The sequence below is a fragment of the Ammospiza nelsoni genome, chromosome 3 (genome assembly GCF_027579445.1).
Source record: "Ammospiza nelsoni isolate bAmmNel1 chromosome 3, bAmmNel1.pri, whole genome shotgun sequence".
Classification (NCBI taxonomy): Eukaryota; Metazoa; Chordata; class Aves; order Passeriformes; family Passerellidae; genus Ammospiza; species Ammospiza nelsoni.
This window is the reverse complement of record NC_080635.1, coordinates 60698803-60719931: the sequence shown is the minus strand read 5'-3', so window position 1 is coordinate 60719931 and position 21129 is coordinate 60698803. Positions and strand designations below refer to the sequence as shown.

The window sequence follows — 21129 nt, the reverse complement described above, 5'->3', positions numbered from 1 at the left end:
GGCAGAGGGTTTCAGGAAGGAAAAGGAATAGTTTTGTGACTATTGCAGGTAAATCCCGCACAGGAACGCCTAGCACCGCACTTGTTTCTACCGCAGCCTTTCTGCGCAATGCTGAACAACTCACTGGAACCAAATTTTTGGCAGGTAGCCATTTTTTATTTGCTTGCTAGCTTGGGCTTCCCATGAGATATTAGTGTTTTGTATCTAGAAATACTCTGGCCAAAATAATTCGGAGCCAGAGTTGCCTTGTAGGTCAACTTCTGGATCAATAAGCGTCATCTTGGCAGGCCTTGACTTCTGGCTCTGTTGCTGATTTATGTGTCACCTGAAGAAAGTCTGTTTAGCTGCAATTTCCTACTCAAGTGGAGATAATAAGGCAGGCTGAGTTTGCAGTGTAGAGAAATCAGTGGGAAGCCCTCTGGTACTGAGATAATTCTTGAGCACTTCAAGTGGGATGGGAGGGGGTTTGGAAGAGCCTGAGGAGTGTCTAAGAATAAAGCAGATAAACATTACTGCAGACAGGACTGAGGTATTGGTATATACTGGGAAAATGTCAGTCTCTCTTGCTAAAGGAATATGTTTTCTGATGATACCTTAGCTTTCTGTTCAGCAGTGATGAGAGAATGCTCCTATTATTTTTTATTTTTGGAAGGATATAATTTGATAGCAATTCCTTCCTGCTTGTGCCTGCCCAGATAGGAAAAAACCCTTTCTTTTTGGATGCAAATTGTTCTCTCTTCTTTGTTACTTCAGGATTAGCCTGTTGCAGTGTTACTGAAGCATCTTAAAATCAGTCCAAGACTGGTGGAAGTGCTTGCCCTTCTTGCTGACAGCATCTTTCCAGTGAGAGTGGGTCTGGCCTTGCCCCTTGGTTGTGGTGAGGAATTTAATTTCTGCTGACTGTGATTTAGGGAGTGTGGATACCCTGTGATCCCGCTGAAGTTTGTCTTTTGCCATACTTGCAGCGTAGCAGTGTGCAGGCAGGATCCTTTCTCATGAGTGAAGAAGCAGAATTGGCAGGTGCAGAAACAGCACATTTCCCCAATATTCTCTATCCCTAAAAGAGTCAAAATTTTGTGACCAGGCAACTGTAAGGGGTCACATGCTTACTGAGTGCTTTAAAATAAGCTGGGAGCAGAGTGCTCAGAAGGATGACGAGCTACCAAAAGGGAGGTTGTTTCTTTTCTAAGTGGCTGAGAACAGAGATTTTGTTTCAGGAGTTACTTTACACTGCATTGTAACAGTAATTGCTAGAGTGCCTAAAGCTTTTTTAGATATGTGTTCTTTGTTGTACATAGGGGTTTTTTAAAAAGAAAATAAACAGTCATTCTGCTTTCAAACTATGTAGAGTAAATAAGACTGGCTTTACTGCTTGAAGAAAGAGTATAAAAATACCAACAGCTGCCTCATTTTTCTGAATGCTATTCAGCCCTTGCCTGGGGCAGGGGTTCTGTGGAAAAAGTAGTATGTGATTGTGCATGTAAAGAGTGTATCACACACACAGGGAAGAGGGGTCTGGTTGAATGGACAAGCTCTGGCATTTAATAACTTATTCAACTTCAGTAATATGTTATAAATAGTTTGGCATGTAGCAGGATGTGGTTGGACAATTCAATGGTGACAGGCAATTCCTTCACTTTAAAAAGACTGTAAAATGCCAGGAAAGCTCTGATTTGTTTGAGGAGTCCCACTGAAACCACTGTGACTAAATGGGGATTAACATCAAGAATGATGATAACTTTTTGCTAGCTAGAGATCAGAGTGTAGTTCTTGTATCACTGAAGTCCCAGGTGTCAGTCCTCTTGACAAAATGCTGTGGAATTCTGCTACTTTAAGCTTAGCTACTTCATAGGCATTAAGAGTTGAACATTTTGAACACTGAACATTATTCAGTTTACTCGTGTTTTGGATATTAAAAACTTTGCAGATTTCTTCTGAGAGTGTCCACAGTCACTGTTGTGGTGTCAAGATATGTTTTGTTGCTTAAGTTCCTGTCAGAATGCAGCAACAATTGTCTTTATTGCAATGAACTCTTTGTCCTTGTCTTGCCCAGTAGATGGTGGTGTTGGCTGATTTTTCTAATTTATTTTAATGCTGTGCATTAACGTATGTGGGGGTTTTGGTCTTTTTTTTTTTCTCCTTTGCATTTCAATTGCTCATCCTTTTTTTTTTTTTTTTTTTTTTTGTGTCTGTCCTCCCAAATAATAATTTTACCATATGTAAAACAATAGCAGTTTTTATTCTGATTGGATACCTGTGGGAGCTGATGAGATCTTTTACATTCTTAAGAGGGCACAAGTAGCAGCAAACACTGATAGTTTGATCTGCGTTGCTCTGAATTGGACACATGTAACAGTGGGGACTTAATTTGAAACTAGATTGATGCATCTGTTCCCAACAGGTTTGAGTTTTTAAGAAATAATCTACAATATGATAGACATTTTGCATTGTTTGCGATTTTAGTTCATCCCACAGAGAGACAAATGCTCAAGAGTACTTTTATGAAATGTGGAAAAGAGAACTGAAAGCCCTTTTAGCACTCAATTAGCCATACATAAAATCCAGCCAGCAGGATAAGGCAAAGAACTTCCATTAGAAATGGAAATTCTCTAAACCCACTGGAGTTGTGCTTTGTCATGTTCCCTGGGATTTCTGTGGTTCAGAAAGAATGACAGGCTGAGCAGGAAGATGGAGAATATTTTCATAAGAGCAGAGGGACCATGTGCTTAGCACAATAAAATCGAGTTTGAGGAGGTACATAATTCCTTGCTCTATCATATACCAAGAGAGTACGTATTGGGGTACTACAGCTATGTAATCCATAGGTTAATGTGGTTTAAGAAAAAATGGGTACAAACTGACAATGAATATGTGGAAATTAAAATATATAAGAAACTTTTTCAAGAAAGAAATTCAGGACTTTCAGTGCTCTGGTAACAGAAAACCTGCCTTCTTCTGAAACATTTATGAAATACTTTGTGTGATACTATTGCTTGTAGTAGACAAAGGCTTCATATCAGTGGTTTATGATACTTGTTTCAGTCCTGTGTAAATTTTCATACAATTTAAATTTTTTTAAAATGTTTATTAAGAGTAATTTTCATCCCAGTAGAAAAACATAGCGTGTAGACGGACATAAATGGTTCAGAAAGTATTGATAATGTTTGATTATTATTTATTTAAGCCTTGGATTCCCTCAGTATGTTCATTATCTATTGAATGAATATTAAAATTTTCCTGGGGATAAAATTAACAGTCATAAAAGCTGGAGTTTTTAGTATATCAAGGCATCATTTCCCAAGAACGTGAAAATGTATCTCAGCTCTGTGTGGAAAGCATCTTTAATGATGTTTAAATGGAAGCTACTGTTGTTGATCCTTGTGGAAAGTGCAGACAAGGCAGCTGAGTAAGTTCTGTGTTGTGAACCTACCTGTTAGCAGCTGGACTCTTCCTGCCAACTCAGTTACAATAGGTTTGCATTAAAAGAATTGCAGTTTCTTGAGCATGTATATTTTTGCCCTCATTGCTTGCCTGTACACGAAACATTGGAATTTAAATTTTGTACCCACATGCTGTATTTATTCCTGTTTATCTTCATGTGAATTTGTTCAGGAAAGCTGCTGAGGTTTCTTTCTCTTCTCTGTTGCTGTCTGACCTTTTAAGACCGTTGACTTCATAGCATGGGACACAGAATAACCTTAAGAGATTACTTAAAATTTGGCAACAGGCATTTGACAAAAGTCAAGTGGATTGAATTTATACACAATAAGCCTTATAATTTATTCACTTAAAAACATTGTAGTGACAAAAATCGGTCTTTTTTGTGAGTCTGTTTGTTAAGTGCTTGGTTATGGCCTTTGTTTACATCAAGGTGAGGTTCACTGTTTGATGCAATGAGGATTGAAGGAAAATCCCTTTATCTAATGCAAATTTCTATATTTACTTCAGGAGTTTTGTGACTTGAAAACAACTTTTTACTTCTCAGAAAGCTGTGGATCCATCCTCAGAAGTTGGCACTGCCTGGCACTGTCCCCTGCTGTGACATTTCAGAATGTCAAGACACCTAGGGAAGTGCCTGGGAGGACTGCCCTTACTGTATTTTAGCTTGGAGGAAATATTGTGACGAAACCTTTACTTTTAGGTTTTCTGTTGCCTACACTTTAAGTAGAAGAGGCTTACAAATGTGTTGAATTTTTTTCATAGGCACATAAACCACCATTAATCTACATCCTTTTTTGTCATGCTTCCAGCAGCATACACTAGTTGGCATGTTGCTCTGGCAGCTCTTATCCTGTGATGACTTTGTGCAGCATGCTGCTTTGTACATCTATTTATCCTGTTTTTAAGCAGTTAACCTTTGTCACAAGCTGCTCATGTCTTTTGCTCCCCAGCTAAAACCACAGTATTATTTCCCAGGTCTGAGGTGTTGTTCTGGTTAGCCACAAAGAGCTTGGTGTATACATTAATGCTGACGCTGTCACTGGGGAAATAGGGAGTGAGAGCAGTCATGAATTCAAGTTTGCCTCCAAACAGGAGCTGGAGGCCTCTGACACTGGTAAAGGCAAGGCTGCAGGCAAAACCAGGAGTTACAGTGATCAGTGAGGCAGTGCCCAGCTGGACTGTTGTGCCCTCCTGCCTGCTAAGGCAGTGGCAAGCTGTCACTGCCCATCACCGAGACCATCTTAGCGTGGTTGCCTGGCTTTGAGGAGCTCCTTGAGGAGCTTTTCTTTAATGGTTCAGCTCTTGCTGCTGTTAACAGCCTCCAGGGAAATAGTGGCTGGGAGCTGCCTTCCCTGCAGTCATCTGTCTTCCATGGTTCGGTGCCCATCCGTCAGCAGTGAGCCAGAAGGGCTGGCAGGTCACTGCACTGCCTGGGGGGCTGTCCTTGCATTCCACAGTAGGTCCCAGTGGAGGAGGAACATGTGTGTGGTGTCAGGGCTGGCCATCGATTGAACCTACAGACACATCCCAGGTATTTAGGTGTCCCAGGACTGCTCAGAAATACCTTTGGTGCCTGGGTGTTCCAGCTGACACTGTATGAAGGTGTGGGAGAGTGTTTCAAAGAGCTGCTCAGTCACCTCCCTGTGCCCAGCCTGCTGGTAGGCTGCAGCAACCTGCAGGGGTCTTGGCTCATGTTCGCAGCTTGCCTGCTGTGAGACAGCTCTTGCAGAGTTGGAGCTGACAGCAAGGAAGGTTTTCCCTCTGACATCCACCTGTTGCAGAGGCAGCAAAGCACAAATAGCAAAAATGAGCTTAGCCAAAATAGGAACAAGACTGAGTGTGTAAGTCAGCTGTAAGACTCTTCTGAATAGTAACTCTACTGCTTTTCTGTGGTTGGAACAGCATGAATGTCTCTCCACAAACTGAAGCATCAGCACGTGGTGTTTAGTGCATTTGGTTGCCTTTCAAAGTTGAACTCATGGCGTTTCAGTCCAGATGGATTTATCAGCAGTTTGTCCATGCTTTCATATCTGTTGTGAGCACAGCTGATAGCAAGCAAAAATCTTAGCTCCAGACATCTTATGACTGTGTGAGGGCCTCTTCTTCCTTTCCTTCCCCCCAGCTTATTTCTTAGCTGTTCACATTCCTTAGGGCTGGAAGGACTGTATTAGTGAAAGCACACTTTATATGTGTGTGTAAATGGGAGTCACCTTCGCTTGCAGCCAGAATGGCTTTTTTTCAGTACTGTACCATGGCAGGGTCCAAAGTGAGGGGGTGTGATGTGTTCAACAGCCTCTGGAGGCACAGAAAGGGTCAGTGTAGTGCCAGGCAATTGTTCCCGTTCTCATTTTCCCGAGGTAAAGTAGCTTGACCAGAGAAAGAGAAATAGGCTTCATGCTATGGCCTTGAAGGAATATCCTCTCTGGTGAATGCCAGGGAGCTTTGAAGGACTCTCTCAGATGTAATTTTCCCTGTAGAAAGCTGTTGGTAGGAGCCCCACACTGATAAAGACCTGCTCTCTGTGGCAGAGGCACCCCTTCACTGCTCAGAGCAGGCGTCAGGGACAGAACTCTGCCTTGGGCTAAACCCAGGTCACCAGCTGGGCCTGCAAACCACGCAGTGACTGGGAAGCAGAATTATTTTCCTGTGATAGTTAGTGCTGTAATCACTACAGCATTGGGAAGAAACTTTTCTTCTGGCAGCAGGACGGCTGTAACTCGCAGTGCTCCAGTGTAAGCACAGCATGTGGGGCATTGTTGAGCCGTGCGTCTGGCTGACAGTAATATCACATTCAGCGTGTAATTAAACACCTCATAAACTGCCTTGAGATGTTTGTTTATGTGTGCTTTTTAGTGGAGAAGTACTGTGTTTTCAGGGGATGCTGAAATTTCTGTACTCTGTGAAGCATTTGGTGTGTGATGTTCATTCAGCTCCCTTGTCCTCAGAAAGAATACTCGGTGTCTGGAGTGTGTTATTTTGCTAGCAGTGAAAAACATATGGTATGGGGTTGTTCCCATGAATTTCTGTTACTGTTTTTTTTTTTTTTTTAATATGTGTCTGTAAGTTAGATATTGGAGGCATCTGTATCAGTATCTATTGCAAATTAATATTTATAGATATCAAAATGAATGCACATTTGGCTTGATCAAAACAAGAACGGCTTGTTTTGAATTCCATGGGGATAAGCAGAAACACATAGAAAATAGGCAATGTGATGAGGACACCATGTAAAAACTATTTTGAATAGCAGATACTTCAAGAGACTTCCAGTAAATTTTTACTATGCTCTCTGCCATTTATTTTTTCTTACAGTTTAGAGTCAATGAATTTGGGGCCCTGGAAGTAATTACAGATGAAACTGAGATGGAAAGTGTTAAAAAGGCAACTGCTACCACAACCTGGATGGTTCCAACTGCTCAAGAAGGTCAGTTAAGAAACAGTAAACATTTTCTGTGATAGACTGTAGTTTCTTTAATGCATCAACTTGCCTTAAAGCTTGCATCCAAAGTGAAAAAAAAAAACCCAAACAATTTACTTGCCTTAATGGACAAAGTGTCTCTGATGAAGTAACCTGTTTCTTGGGATGTAAATTAGTATGAAAATAAATTAATTTCAAGTTGAAAGCAAATAATTCCACTGTTAAACATCTGAAGTTCAATTACAGACACATTTTTTTCCTTACAGTAATTTTCTCTAAATTTAGATTTGGTATGTTCCCTCTGTTTAATTTGCAAAATAGTAAATTTTAATTATTGAGAATTTAAAATTTTAAGTTATTGAATTTTTTGTTGAGCTGGTTCTCCCAGACTGCCCATGGACTTTGCTAACAGCCTAGAGCTGATTTGTGCACTGCAAACTGCCTTGGTATGGGCAGCACAGCTGCCACCACCCATGTCAGTGTTAGATGTGCAGTGTGTACCCCCACAGATGCCTTGCTCCTGACAACTATGCTTTTTTACAGCATTAAAATCAGTCTGGAGTAACAGGTAATGTTTATCTTGAATGGTGAAATTCTTAGAGTTGTAGTATCTATCTACCAGATTAAGTGTTTCCTGGATTTAAAATTCTGAAGTAAGAAACACCTGTTTTGTTCAAAGAAAGTTGGTTTACATGGTCATAAATTGCTGCAATCTTTTTACACTGACTCCAGTAATGATGGAGTAGCGTGAAAGAGAATATCACAACTGGTTTTGTGATTATTTACAACCACCTAGGTTTTTTTCCTTGTTGGTATTACATTTGATCAACTTTCTTTTAAAATATGTATTCTGCAAGTCCTTTGAAAAGCAGACATCACAATTTTTGTTTCATAATCTTCCCTATAAGCATGAGAAGTCAGTGAGAGCTTTCCTTTGCTGCTCCCTCACGGTGAGTTCATAGTTGTCATGTGGGACATTTACACTGGTAGGAAAGTGGTTTGGGACCCCCGAGGTCTGAAGCTGCAGATCACTGTTAGTGTGTTCTGTAGCAGGGCAGTGATAGTTAATTCAGGTTTCAAATCTGTGATGAGAGTAGCATCATTGTGAGAGTGTAGTAGCACAACAGATTCTCTGCTTAGACTGAGAGATCAGTTACAGCAAAGCACACAGCTGCATCCCCTCCACTCTGACAAACCTCAACACAAACTTGTGTTTCTACTGAATTGAACTGTTCATGGACATACAGACATAAAGAATAAGCCTTCTGCTGCTACCTTACACCATCCTTGATTAATTTAGGGCTTCCCAAAAGTAAAATCACTGCTGAAATTTTCTGCTGTGAGAATAAATAGTTGTTTTGAGCCACTTATGATGCTGGTGTGTAAATATAACATACATTATATATTCTTCTGGGGGAGATAGCCTGCATGCAAAAGTTCATTTGACTCTGCTTTTAAAGACAGTACAGTGCTTAAGCAACATAAATAGTCTATGACTTGAAATTAGTCTTTTGGGGAGGTACAAAGACAACAACCTGCTCTAGAGGCTGGAGTACTTGACAGTGCTTCATACTTGCTTGTGGGGGAAAGTAACTGCACTCTCTCCTGCATACAGCTTCTCCTAGGCTCTATGCCTGTTGTGGGGAAATTGCAGCTTAGGATCAGTGAGTAACTTGGTATTTGGAGATTGCTTTGTTACAGGGTGAGTGATGTTTCACTTCTGGTGGACCCCAGGCAGGTTGAGCAGTAGCTGCTGCTAGAGACTGCAGAGTGTAGTCAGCAGTTTGCTTCCAGAAATAATTTCGACTAATGAAAAGATAACTTACCCCAATCCTTTTCTCCCAAATTTAGGTATAGGCATATCAGCAAGAAATGAGGTCATGGATTCTAAACAGTGATGATGAACAGTCATAGATTCTAAACAGTGACTCTGTGAGCAGTCAGTGCCTGTCACAAAATTCAGTCCTTCCACAAGCAGCCACATCAAGCTGTGACAGAACCATAGAACAGTGGGTTCCTCTCTCCTCTTGCAGTGTGAAAACCTAACTTGCTTGTCAGCAATCTGGACCTCAAACAAACACTAATTCCTAGTTCTTCATTCTGACAAGAGTGGTGTGGCTGATGTTTTTCTCTTTGCTTGGCAAGGCCTGCTAAGGATATTTGGGAATGTATCACCTCTGCCGAAGTGAAGTTAACTTTTGTCATTGTGCAGCCTTTTCAGAAAAGACAGGGATCCCCACAAGGTTGAAGGAAACTGCAAAAGTGGATGGACTTGTTTTCTGTGAAAACTGTTACCGCTATGGTACCATAGAAGAATTTGTTCCTGAAGGGAAATTTTGCAGCCAGAAATGTGCCCAGCAAGTAAAAAACAAGTAGGTACTATAACAAAGCATAGAAGCAAAGAATTTGGCATAAATGCAGCATGAGAGTGAAGTGGTGGGATAAAATGTTCATGATGGGGCAGAGGGAGGTATTAAGCAGACAAGTTTCAGTGTCACCATTGGTTTATAATGTTCTTTCACTGTTTTTTTGTGTAAATGCCTTAACAACATTTGGTTTTGTCTAACACTGACATTGAAGGCAGTCTTTTTTACTCAATGTGCTGTGTTCTGCTGTCAGATGCAAGCAGTAAAACAGTCTATGGGATGCATGAATCAGTGTCAGACTCCCACCCTGTTTCAGTCATTGGAATTAAGATAATCAGTAATGAGATGGTTGGGGTGGTAAGTTAATTATAATTAAGTGCAAGAGCTGTTTTATACAGTGAGTGAAAACATGAGCATACTGCAGTTTCTCAGCTCCTCTTTTTCAGTTAGTGCATTTCATCTCATCATAAAAGCATGTTTGTGTTAGTGTGTCCATTCTGTATTGCATACGGCAGTTTTAAACATTTATGATTTTGTACATTTTCCTGCTTTTTAGCTAATTGCTTCAAAGTTTCCTGTTCTGATTTCTTGTTTAGCAATTTGTACAGTCACATACCAGCTTTCTCCAATTGGATTTGTCAGACTTAACAATTACCTTTGCCTTCCTCTCTCTAAACTGCCCTGCAGTCCTAAACATTTCACAGTTTGCTTCTCTGGGAGACTTGATGGTACATGAAAAAAGACACACTGTTTAAAACATGTAAAACTTGTTCAGCAGAAGCTGACAGCTTTCCTTTTACAGTTGCTATTGTGTGTCTCTCAGAATAATTATTTTGACAGACTTAATTTTCAGTAGTATTTCTAAGAATATATTTGGTGTAATACTATGGGACCCACACATTTACTTGCTTTTTTACTTGTTTTATGAATACAAGAATTGAAATAATATTGGCTTTGTGTCATTGTGTTACTTCTGTGATAGAGAACCAAAGGAGGAAAATCCCAGCATGGAATGCAACGGGGAAGATGATTCTAAAGGCATTCGGAAAAGAAAAGCAAAAGTACCTCTCAAAGAAGAGTCAAGGGATAATGGGGAGAAGAAGGAGAATCCAGATGAAATTGTTAGTGTGCATCATAAACCCATTCCTGCAAGTATTTGGGTGGGAGTTTTGCCTTCTGTTGCAATGTCAGTAGCTCCATCAGCCCACAAAGAGGAGAGACTTCATCACTCTGTCAGAGCCACAATAAGTGGTTGTTTCGTTTGCCAATTTAATTATGCCTCAGCAGTAAATTGTAATTATTGACAATGAATTGATAAAAGCTAGTTTTGGTCTCTTTTCCCTGCTTTTTTAAGAACAGAACAAAAAGAATTCAAAGGAAAAATTATGCTAATGTTTACTTGCCATGTCTTCAGCATGGAAAAACAGGAGTACATATTTCCCAACAACCCTGTTACTTTGTCATTCTACACATGAATAAATAACTATAGACCACTAATTTATTTACAAAGAAAGCTATACTACAGTTAAGAAGGGAATACTTTGGATTTTCTTTGTGTAATTTGCCTTTTAAAATCATATCCCAAAACTTGTTCTGCTTTTGTGTGGCAGTGTAATTTGCTTTGGGGCTCCTTTTATTTTCTTTTCCTTTTGGAATTATTCTTAATTTTAGAAAAAACTTACCCCACAGTACCTTCCCATAATGCTTGTTTCTTGTAGTATGTGTTTTCTTCCTAATAGCTGTCACACTCCTGGGGGTAGCACAGTTTTCAGGGAGAAGGGTAGATTCTGCAACTACAGAATTGTCAAAAGGATGAAGACACTTAGAGTTGTCAGGAGGGAATTTGCAGCTCTCTGTGTAGCAGTATCTTAGGCAAAACTCAGGGGATACCTTCTTTGTCTCCATGCATCTGCCCTCCTAGATGAGTACTTACTCTGCTCATCTGCTCAGATGCTCACAAAACTGTTAATACAAAAACAGTGAGAAAAATTGAAAGGATCACAATGCCATTTTGTATTTAATAAAGCAATTGAACGTTTGGGGGAAAAAAACAGATTAAAACTGTGTAAGGTTCTCTTTTACATTATTTTGGAGGCATGAAGATGCCAAAGATACTGTTATTTATCAGCGTCTCAGCGGGGTCTGCTGAAGGCTTCGTGGTCTCTGGGTCAGGCAAGGCTGGCTGAGTGCCAAGTGGTGAGAGTCCTTCTGCCTGCCATTTTCACTGTGTTTGCAGTGATTTGTCACTGATGGCTCACTTTGCTTCTATGAGACATCTGCACGTTTGTTTGAGGTAGGAGAGAGCTGGGTGAATAACCATTTAAATGAAGTCACAGTTTAAAATTCAGTATCTCAATTTTTATCATACTAGACTTCTAAGCTAATGAGCTTACTGTACTATTTTTTTTTTCTCTTTCTAATTTAGGAGGACAAACCTGAAGGAAGGATCTTGAGAGTCTCACAGAGAGCCAGGAGAAAAAGAAAAGGGGACATAACAGTTTTGAAACAAAGTAAGTTATATTATGGAACAAAAATCTCAACCATCAATTCTTCAGGTAATAGCCATATCTTATTGTGGATTGCCAGCATTGTTTCACAAAATTTATATTCCCTATTGATTTTTTTTCATTACTGTAAAAAGACAGTGACAGTGTTATTTACAGCAATTAAATTTTAAGGCAGCATGGGGGAGGATCTGGTGAGTGTAAATGCAACTAATGTGCATTTTAGGTTTTTTCTTTTGATCCCTCTAAATAGTGCCAGTATTAGAGGGAATCAGCTCCATTGAGTTCCCAGATGCTGAAAGACATGTATCAAGCAGAAGTGAAAGTTTACTTTTGTTTCCTTGGGGATCAATTTTGCATCTTCATTATGTGCTGGAAATAGACACGTTTATGGAACTGTTTAGGAATAATTGCTATAATCAATCCAAAGGGACATATACTGCATCAAGCAACATAATAAAACATATTTAAAATGAGTGCTGTTCTTTCAAGCTATTTGTATGATAGATAGTTTTAGGAAGAATGGGAGAATCAGCTGCTATTATACCTCAGTGGTACACCAACCACAGACCTACATGTTGCCCTCCAGAGTGCGTCTTATGGTAGATGGGGAGACATTAACAGAGGTTGCCAGGCCACTAATCAACACAGAACTCCAGTTAGCTCTGATGTACACCAGGCAGATGAACTAGATGTAACAATAAATGTTATGAAAGATCCCCCTCCCAAAATAGAATCACGTCTGAAATGTTTCTACAGTTGCTTCTAAGGCTGAAGAGATAAGAAGTGTGTGAGACACAGGGACAAAGCTGATGCTTTGTGGAAATCACTGCTGCCCACTGACAGAATGATTTACAAATTTCTTCTGTCAGGTGTTTTTTTTTTTTAATTTTTATTTGGGTATCAATATAAAAGTATAAACTGGTATCAAAGACCAATTTGTATTCAGAACCAAGTGCAATTAATTTCTTTAATGGAATAGATGAAAACTGGGTAAATCCCAAATAAAATTAATGTGGTCTAGTAGTGTTAAGCGATTACTATCACTCTAAAATTTATTATCTTTTGGTTACATTTTTGTAAGCTTTCTTCAGGAGAGTTTGGCATTACTATTGTTATGGTTCATGTTTTAATCATAAAAATGCTAAGCCAGACTGTTACTTAAAGGATTTATTTTTCCTGTGAGTAGCCCACAGTCTGGATCAAGCCAGAATCACAGTGTGGACTGTGATGAATCCTTCTGACAGTGTGAGCTTATGGTCTGAAATGCTAAGCTGCCTGTGCAGAGGAGGCATTTTAGGTGGAGATCAGTAGAGCAGAGTAGAGGTGTATGAAAGTAGATACATACATGGTCATCTGTTCTTGAAGTTCCTGGCTATTGCTATTGTGCAGGTAGTGACTTATTTTTGAGGCCTGAAAACTGTGACTGTAGCCATCATTAAGATGGACTGTAAGCAGTATTGCAATTACTGTGCAAGTGTTCACACTGTGTGAACAAACCTGAAACTGGAGGTTTCTCTCATATGCTAATGACATCCTGAGGAAAAGAAGCACTGGTGACAGTTCTGAAGACTTGCAGAAAATACTGTTAAATCACTGCCTTTCTACCCAAAACCATCAAACTACAAAGTGATGGAGTAGGTGAGAAACAGTCTGAATACTGTTAAAGAGTGGAGTCTTTCAAGCCTGATTAAACAACTTACTATGAGCAGTATCCACTTGAAAAGGCTTTCCAGTTAAAGAAGGACATGGGGGAAAAAGAAACCCCTTAAAATACTGAGCTATTTTGTGATTTGAACTCATCTTTTTACACATTTGCAAATTGTATATCTTAATGCTTCTTAGGAGCAATAGGAAAAACGTGTTGGAGCAAGACTTTGTAAGTTGTTCTTGTCACCTGAAGGAGGTTTTTCTTGTTATTAATCAAGGTTTGAGCTACTGGAACTGTTTCTGGACAAACCAGGAACCTTCATGTTCCTGGTGCCTTTCAGCCTACAGAACTTCTTTTTCTGAAATAAGTTCTGAACAACACCATGAGTGCATTTCATAAAATGTAAATTCAAGAATATTATGAACTTGTGTTGTGGATTTTTTTTTCTTGAGATATTAACAGTTACAGAATTATTTCCCTGTTTTATGCTTCTTTATAGCTGTACCCTCTAAAGGAAGGCAAGCATGGTGTTGGGCATCCTATCTGGAGGAAGAAAGGGCCATTGCAGTGCCTACTAAGCTTTTTAAGGAGGTATGACCTTTGAAATTTAAGTCAACCATCTAAGATCATGAAATTCCTAGGAAATCAATAAACAAAAAATAATTTGAAGATTTTATTCTTTTCTCTGGAAAACCTGCATGATGAAAACAATACTGTGTCCATCAGCAATTATGAAAGCAATTATCTCTCTGTTTTTTCAGAGAATTCTGTTGTTGTAGATGAATGCTGTCAAATCAGACTGCAGAAAGCAGATGCTCTTCCAAAATCTGCTGTTTTAGCCATTCCTTCTAGTCTCTGAAGCTAAAAAATGTGATACATGCCCACCCTTTTTCATGCCATATAATTTTCTTCAAATATGTTTAGAAAGGTGGTACAAAGGTCATCTTTTGTCTTGTTGCTTTGATTATATTACCTGTCGTTTCTTCAGCTTCTGCTGACATTATATTTTGTTACTACATCAGATACTACTTTGTCTTGTTCTCCTTTTGCCTGTCATCTGATTGGATGTCACATCATCATGTCCTGCTTGTCCTTTTCCTGCTATGCTTTGTCATTCCAGTGCTTTTATTAGTGCCACCTCTCTTGCTTGGAAGAGAGCTCTGTATCCAAATCCACAGGATTTCTGTGCTGTTATCTTCCCTTGCAAAAGCTGGTGAAACATGAACATGTCTCAGCTGCTGTACTCCTGCTATATGTTGTTTTTTTCTGATAATTCTGTTCTTACTTTTCTGTTTCTTGCATCCATTTCTTTCTGTATGCTTCATACTTCAGCTGTTAAATCTTCTCTGTGGGAATTAGTTTTCAGCTTACACATGCCATGTGATGCTGGTCTTTAATGGGTATTTTAGTTGCTATTGAGTGAGAAAAGTGAAGAACTGGGATTTAGGTTTACAGAATCCATAGATTGGTAGGTGCAAGAGCAACAGTCCCCTGACTGTCTTCAGTTGTGAAGATAGTGCTATATACTGGTTCAAAAATTAGCAAGAAAACAATCTAAAGAGTGCCCTGGTGGGAAGGCAGATTTACAAAGCATTGCTCTGCCTCTCTAAAGGTCCATGAAATGCTGTAGCAGTACAAAGGTTTTACAGGGCACTGCACATGGTGCTAAAGTCTGGAGTTATGTGATGTTTCCTTCACATTGTACCTTTCTCATCCATTGCATCTTAATTTAGTATTTTATTTCAAAGTTTTTAGCCCCTGGGTAATGCTGGATTTAGTGTGCAGTATTTAAAGCCTGTAGCAGAAAGAGAATTCTTAATAACACTCAGAATTGGCCAGGTAATTTTTCTCCATTTTGCAGATGAACAAGCAAGCCACAAAACCAGATAGATTAAAAAAAAGCCCAAACCAAACATCACAACCAATCATGAATCCTTGATTTCCGTTTGGATTTTGAGAATTACTTTTTTTCTTTTTATTTTACCATTTCAGAAGCAGAACTTCTCACTGGGTTGTTTTGTACCCTTAGTTAGGAATGGTCAGGATGATTGAGGGTCCTTGCCATTTCCTTAGACCTTGGAGTGATTTCTAAGCTGTGTCTCACAAGGTTTCCCTTCCTTCCAAGTAGGTGATACCTCTCTGAGTATCTCCCTTGGTACCCTTCTCTTCCCTTTGGCTGCAGAGTACTGCAGTTGACTCAGGAACATGTGTCTCCTAGACAGAAACAGAAGGAAAAGGGAACAATTAAGATGCTTTTCCTGTGGTTTTTTTTCTGTAACATAAAACTGACTGTTTTTTGAATTTTCTAACCTGTGGGGAACTGTCTTCAGTTTTGGTTACTCATTTTACTGATATTTCCTCCAATTTAACCTTAATATCTGCTACCTTCCATCCTCTTTACCAGAGGGATGATGATGCCTGCTGGTTGAAAAGGTGGTTGATCCATCCTGCTTAGCCTCATTTTCACTTTCTGTTTTTTGACAGATATTCTTCTGGGTTCATTGTAATGTGATGTAAAGGTAGTCATCTTCCTGTGATGTAGAAATTCTCCTGGAAGACTACATAGTGTGGACTCAGCATATAAAGGACAGCAAATAGGCCATCTCTACATACAAACAGTGTTCAATATTTCTGCCTTTCAGTTCATCTTTCATGGTCTGAGATGTGGAACCAAAAAGGCAAAACAGAGTCATTGTTGTGATTATTACAGGAATAATGTCCACCAGGAAGGTGTCTCTGTGCAGTCTGAAAACCGAATAATTAAATTGCTAAGATATTTTACCGTCAATTAGTGAAAAAAGTTGAAGACAAATGGTGTCATCTTTCCCTTGACTCTTGCTAATTCTTCCTAATTTTCTTACATACTCTCAAGTTTCAAGTCATTATGTTTTTCAAACAATCATCAATTTCTCTTTTCCTCTCCACATTTTTGAAAATGCAAAACATAAAGTGATTTTTTAGTTCCTTCAGAAACATGAATAATAAATAATGATTGCTCTATTCCTTATAAAGATATTGTGTCTTTCTCTGGTATACTCTCAGAAGTATTGAAACTGTTCTTTTCTATTGCAGTATCAGTCTTTCCCATACAACAAGAATGGATTCAAGGTAGGGATGAAGCTGGAGGGTGTGGATCCTGAGCACCAGTCCATCTACTGTGTTCTCACAGTGGCTGAGGTAAGCAAGCAGCCACAGTGCTGGGTTGTGGCAGAGTCTGAAATGAAACAGCAGCAGCTGAAAACCCTCACTCTTACCTAACAGGCAGACAGAAACTATATGTAGGAAGATGGTTTTTAAATTAAGAATGCTGTATTATTTCTGCCTGATAGGCATGTAAGGAATATATCCAGTGTCAATGCAGCAGTACATATATTTAACATACACAGCTACAGAAAACAGTGTTAGACTAGTTGGATAATATGTGGTTTTATCTGTAATCCTGTAGTTTGTATTTAAAAGGAAAAATAAATAGAAAACAAACATGACAACTCATACACAGCAGTTTTATAGAAGTTTGATAGTATTTGCAGTTGCTCCATTCACTGATACAAATACTAAAAGTTTCTCATGTTGCTGTTGTGCTACAACTTTCTCACGCTGATTGCCACAGAAACTGCCTGTATTGGCAACCTGTGCAAGTTTTCATGAAATATAAACCCAGTTTTTCTTTTTGATGTGGTTCATGATATAGTTTCTCTGATTAACAGCTTCTTTGCTTTCAGTAGATAACCTGCCTCTCAAGCATCTTTTGAATATCTTTCAAGCATACCTTACTTAAATTTTTGGATAGTTTTAAAGGATTTTTGGATTTCATTTGTGAACTAAAGTGGGGAAACTGGAAGTTATGTCAGAGTACAAATTAAATATAAAATAGTGTTGATGTTGAGATTTTTCACTGATGGCTGCAGTAAATTTATGGCATTTGGCACTCAGGGAGATGTGGAGACCTTCCGTACAAAGACAGGGTTGTGTCCTGTTTTTCTTCTCTTCTCAGTAGTTGACTTATTACTTCATGGAATAATGAAGTTCTGGGGAATACCTCCACTGACTTCTCATCTTTACTTAAACAGATTTCAGTATCTCTCTGGAGAGCCTTTTGAACATACTTATTGTTCACTGCTCCCTTGCATATCAGTTAATCAGGATAGCTTGAGAACCTCATTATCTGCACTATGTCCTCGGTTGCATCAGATGTATTCACACTCTTCTGTAGGGCTTATGTTTTACTTTGATGCTGGGTTGGAACCATTGTCAAATTTTTGAGCACTACTGGCAATAGCCAGCTTTTAGTTAAATTCTTTTGACCAGAAGAGGAGGCACTCAGACTGAGAATAGCTTTGCCTTTTAATTCTCTCCTTTTTATCAAATGAATTTATTAATCCAGTGCTGGATTGGGCAGGAGTAAAAAGCTGACTGAAAACATACAGTAATTATACATAATATTGAATGGAAGTGGTTATGTGTAGGGCAAAGGTCTTAGTGTTGTATGTTGTCAATTCTTGCTTTTAGGTTTGTGGCTACAGAGTAAGACTACATTTTGATGGATACCCAGATTGTTATGATTTCTGGGTGAATGCTGATTCTTCCGACATTCATCCTGTTGGATGGTGTGAAAAAACAGGTCACAAGCTTCATCCACCTAAAGGTATTTCTTAGTTTAAATCTCTGTGTCTTACACAGTTCTGAGATTGAGAGTACCTGTGTAATGCTGTAATATTTTTTTTTGCCAGAAATGTTTTAGTTTGTTTAGTCAAGAGTACTTCAAAATGGCAAATTAAATGCATATTTTGCCTAGAATTTCAGGTTCAAAAGCATGCCCCTTTTATTCAGTGGAAATTCAGAGAAACCAAGAAAAGAAAATGGGCCATAAGAGTCATCCATAAGGCATTAGGAAAAGAAAAAAACTGATCAGCAAGCCTAGACCCCAGCTTATTGCAAGGAAAATGGCAGCATACTGGTGACATATTATATGCTTAAACTGAGGTCTCACAGGCTGCTGAGGATCCTTTAGTGGAAGGTCTTAGGACATTTTTGCTACTGCATAGTGATCACTGTTATTGTACAAATGTTGGTACAGGCTAATAATCTTTGTGGAAATAGCATAGTCTTTAAGTCTGAAATAGAGACAAAAAGAGGAATGAACAGATCAATGGGGAGAAAAAAAGGTAAGACTGCAAGCCTGAAAGTGTAATTTGTACATGGATTATGTAAATGGTACACAGGTATTGAAATGGGTGTAATTGCATAGTTTACTTCCATTTCACATTGTGTAACTTCTTTTGGCAATTGGAGGGTATATGTACTGAACTGTACTATGAAAAATAGATAAATGTGGTCCTTTTGGAATATGGAGGGAGTATGTGGGGATGAAAGGAGCAAGTCCTGAAGTCTGAAAAGTGAGATGTAAGTGAATGTGCCATTTTGCCATACACAGTGAGGGTAGCATAATGTGGTTTAGAGGGGCTGGAAAATGAGGAGTGCACAGATTGAAGAGGATGTGCTTGCAGAGAATTACAAAACTGTAGATGTAAGGGCTCAGGTGTGGAAAAGTGACAGTAAAGCCACTGGGAGTGTAGGGGCATGGGGCCTGCCAGTGTGAGAGGATGGCATTTCTTTGTGTGAGCCTTGAGGGGCATGAGCTGCTCCTCTGAGTGCTCTGCAAGCCCCACTCTGGCCACAGGGTGCTGCTTGTCTTGGGACACAGTTCTGCACAACTGGCTGTGTAGAAATAGCAATTCCTTGAACATAAATAAGAATTTCTTAGAAGGCTGGCCTTTGCTGATGTAATAACTTGTATGTAGCAAATGGGTAGTTCCCAGTTAGAGCCTTCCTGATGCTATTACAGTGTGGTTAGTAAGTTTTGTATGTATGACAAGGATTTGTCACCTTTTAATCTTACATGCCTGGTTTAGAAATCTTTTGTTAACCATGAATGACTGCCCCTGGAAGAACTTTGTGGGGTTCTGCTTTTCCAAGGGGAAGGATAATATGCCAGTTGTAGGTTCTATTTTAATTGGATTGGACAGATTGGTTTATTTTGCTGTGTTATGACATTTTAATAATGATTTCTGTAGTGCCCATTGCAAATTTTACAGATGCTAAAGCCAATGAGAGTTATGGCATACGACAGAGTATTTATATAAAATAGCACCCCAGAGAAGAACTCAAAGGTTTGTGTCAGTAGCCTTTAATTTTCCAGCTAAAATACAAATTTATGACCTTCACAGAATAAACCCTAAGCAATTTGGAACCTGGTGGTCTGACTTGGGGGGCAGGGGGTGGGGAGTGAGGGACGTGAGACAGGAAGAAAATTATTTACATGTTTTCTGAAATGTATTTCTATCCATGTTTATTAAAATGGAAAGGATGGGTAACTCTTAGTGCTGCTGGGCAGGACAGGTCTTGTGATGGGATGGGAGGCAACAGGCAGCTACTCTGGGCTTCCAGCAGATATAGGAGAGCTAAGAGGCAAAATCAAACTAGATTTCACAGAAATTAAAAAAGATAGTGGTCAGGGCACTGTTCATTTTGTGTAGAAGAGGGCACTTTTTTATCTCACACAGGCAAAATCTGCAGCAAGAGAATGGATGTACATGTATATATATGCATGTAAAAATTGCATTGACTGGGACACATTCCTACAACTGATCTGATCTGCAGTGAATAAATCAAATTGACCTTTGGTCTTGTTATGAGAGATGAGCTAGGAGCTTAAGATCTCCCTTTCTCATTTGGTGACAGGAAGACCCACACTGCCCAGAAACAGTTTCACAGCTTACTAAAACAATTTTTTTTTTCCATGGGCTTTGTCCTAGTCCCAGTAACTGATCCCTTCTTGTCTTCTGTGAGCTTGGACTTAGGTTTGAATGCTCTCTAGAATTACAAAGCAAAAATGGAAAGCCTAAATACTGTATTGCTTTAAAAATGGTTTCAAATGATACAGCATTTGAAATATAACATACATACATTTGAAATATAATATACATACAACATAAAAATGGTTTTAAAGCTTGACACACTGCTGTAGTGTATCAAGAAAACAGACAATTGGAGGATAAGACAAGTATTTTGTTTGGACTTGTAGGTTAATTTATGCTAAGTACTATTTAAAATGAAAAGTGAGAAAGCTCAATGCGGAGAAGGTGAAGGTTTTAAATTTGCGGTTCCTGGGATAATATGAGAATATGAGAAGGCTATAATATGAGAAGATTAAACAAAGCAATTGTCTCTGGTGTATTTGAGTTATACTTCAAGTAGTTAAGAGGTGACACATTTCAGTAAAGGCAGTCACTCACTGAAATTTGTTGTGGTTTTGGTCTTACTTTACTGGGTTGTAACATATTGACTAAAAGAGATTTTTCTGCAACTGTTCCATAACAGAAAAAATAAAGGGGGAAATGTATTTGCTTCCAACTCCTAGCATTGTTTTTTAGATTAGAACTACAAATGGTATTTTGAAGATTATTTTATGCAGTTCAATATATTATGAATTATTTGTAATTTTTTTCACTAAACATTAACAGAAATAGATTTCTTTTCAAATGTTGTATACACAGAATAAAAAATGTATAATGTCCATGCAGGGGACAGTTTATACTGTAAATTGAGAAGGGGTCCTGAGGCATTGATAGTGCAAGCAACTGTTTGGATATAACCTAGAGGGGTTGTTTTAAAGCTAGTAGTGATGATGCTGTTAGTGATAGCCTGATGATGTAATTTGGTGAAGTCTGGAGGAGGAGGGATATTTTT

General features: G+C 38.9%; 1 protein-coding gene across 6 annotated transcripts in view; it reads left to right on the top strand.

Moving 5' to 3' along the window:
- The window catches only part of L3MBTL3 (L3MBTL histone methyl-lysine binding protein 3), a 77877-nt gene that overhangs the window by 15943 nt on the left and 40805 nt on the right, over positions 1-21129 (top strand). For all 6 annotated transcript variants that reach the window (XM_059468545.1, XM_059468548.1, XM_059468544.1 and 3 more), the window contains exons 3-9: positions 6754-6865; positions 9072-9231; positions 10208-10346; positions 11651-11735; positions 13880-13971; positions 16453-16557; positions 17890-18025. In XM_059468545.1, the coding sequence (XP_059324528.1) occupies positions 6754-6865; positions 9072-9231; positions 10208-10346; positions 11651-11735; positions 13880-13971; positions 16453-16557; positions 17890-18025 (829 nt within the window). The remainder of the gene's footprint in view (positions 1-6753; positions 6866-9071; positions 9232-10207; positions 10347-11650; positions 11736-13879; positions 13972-16452; positions 16558-17889; positions 18026-21129) is intronic.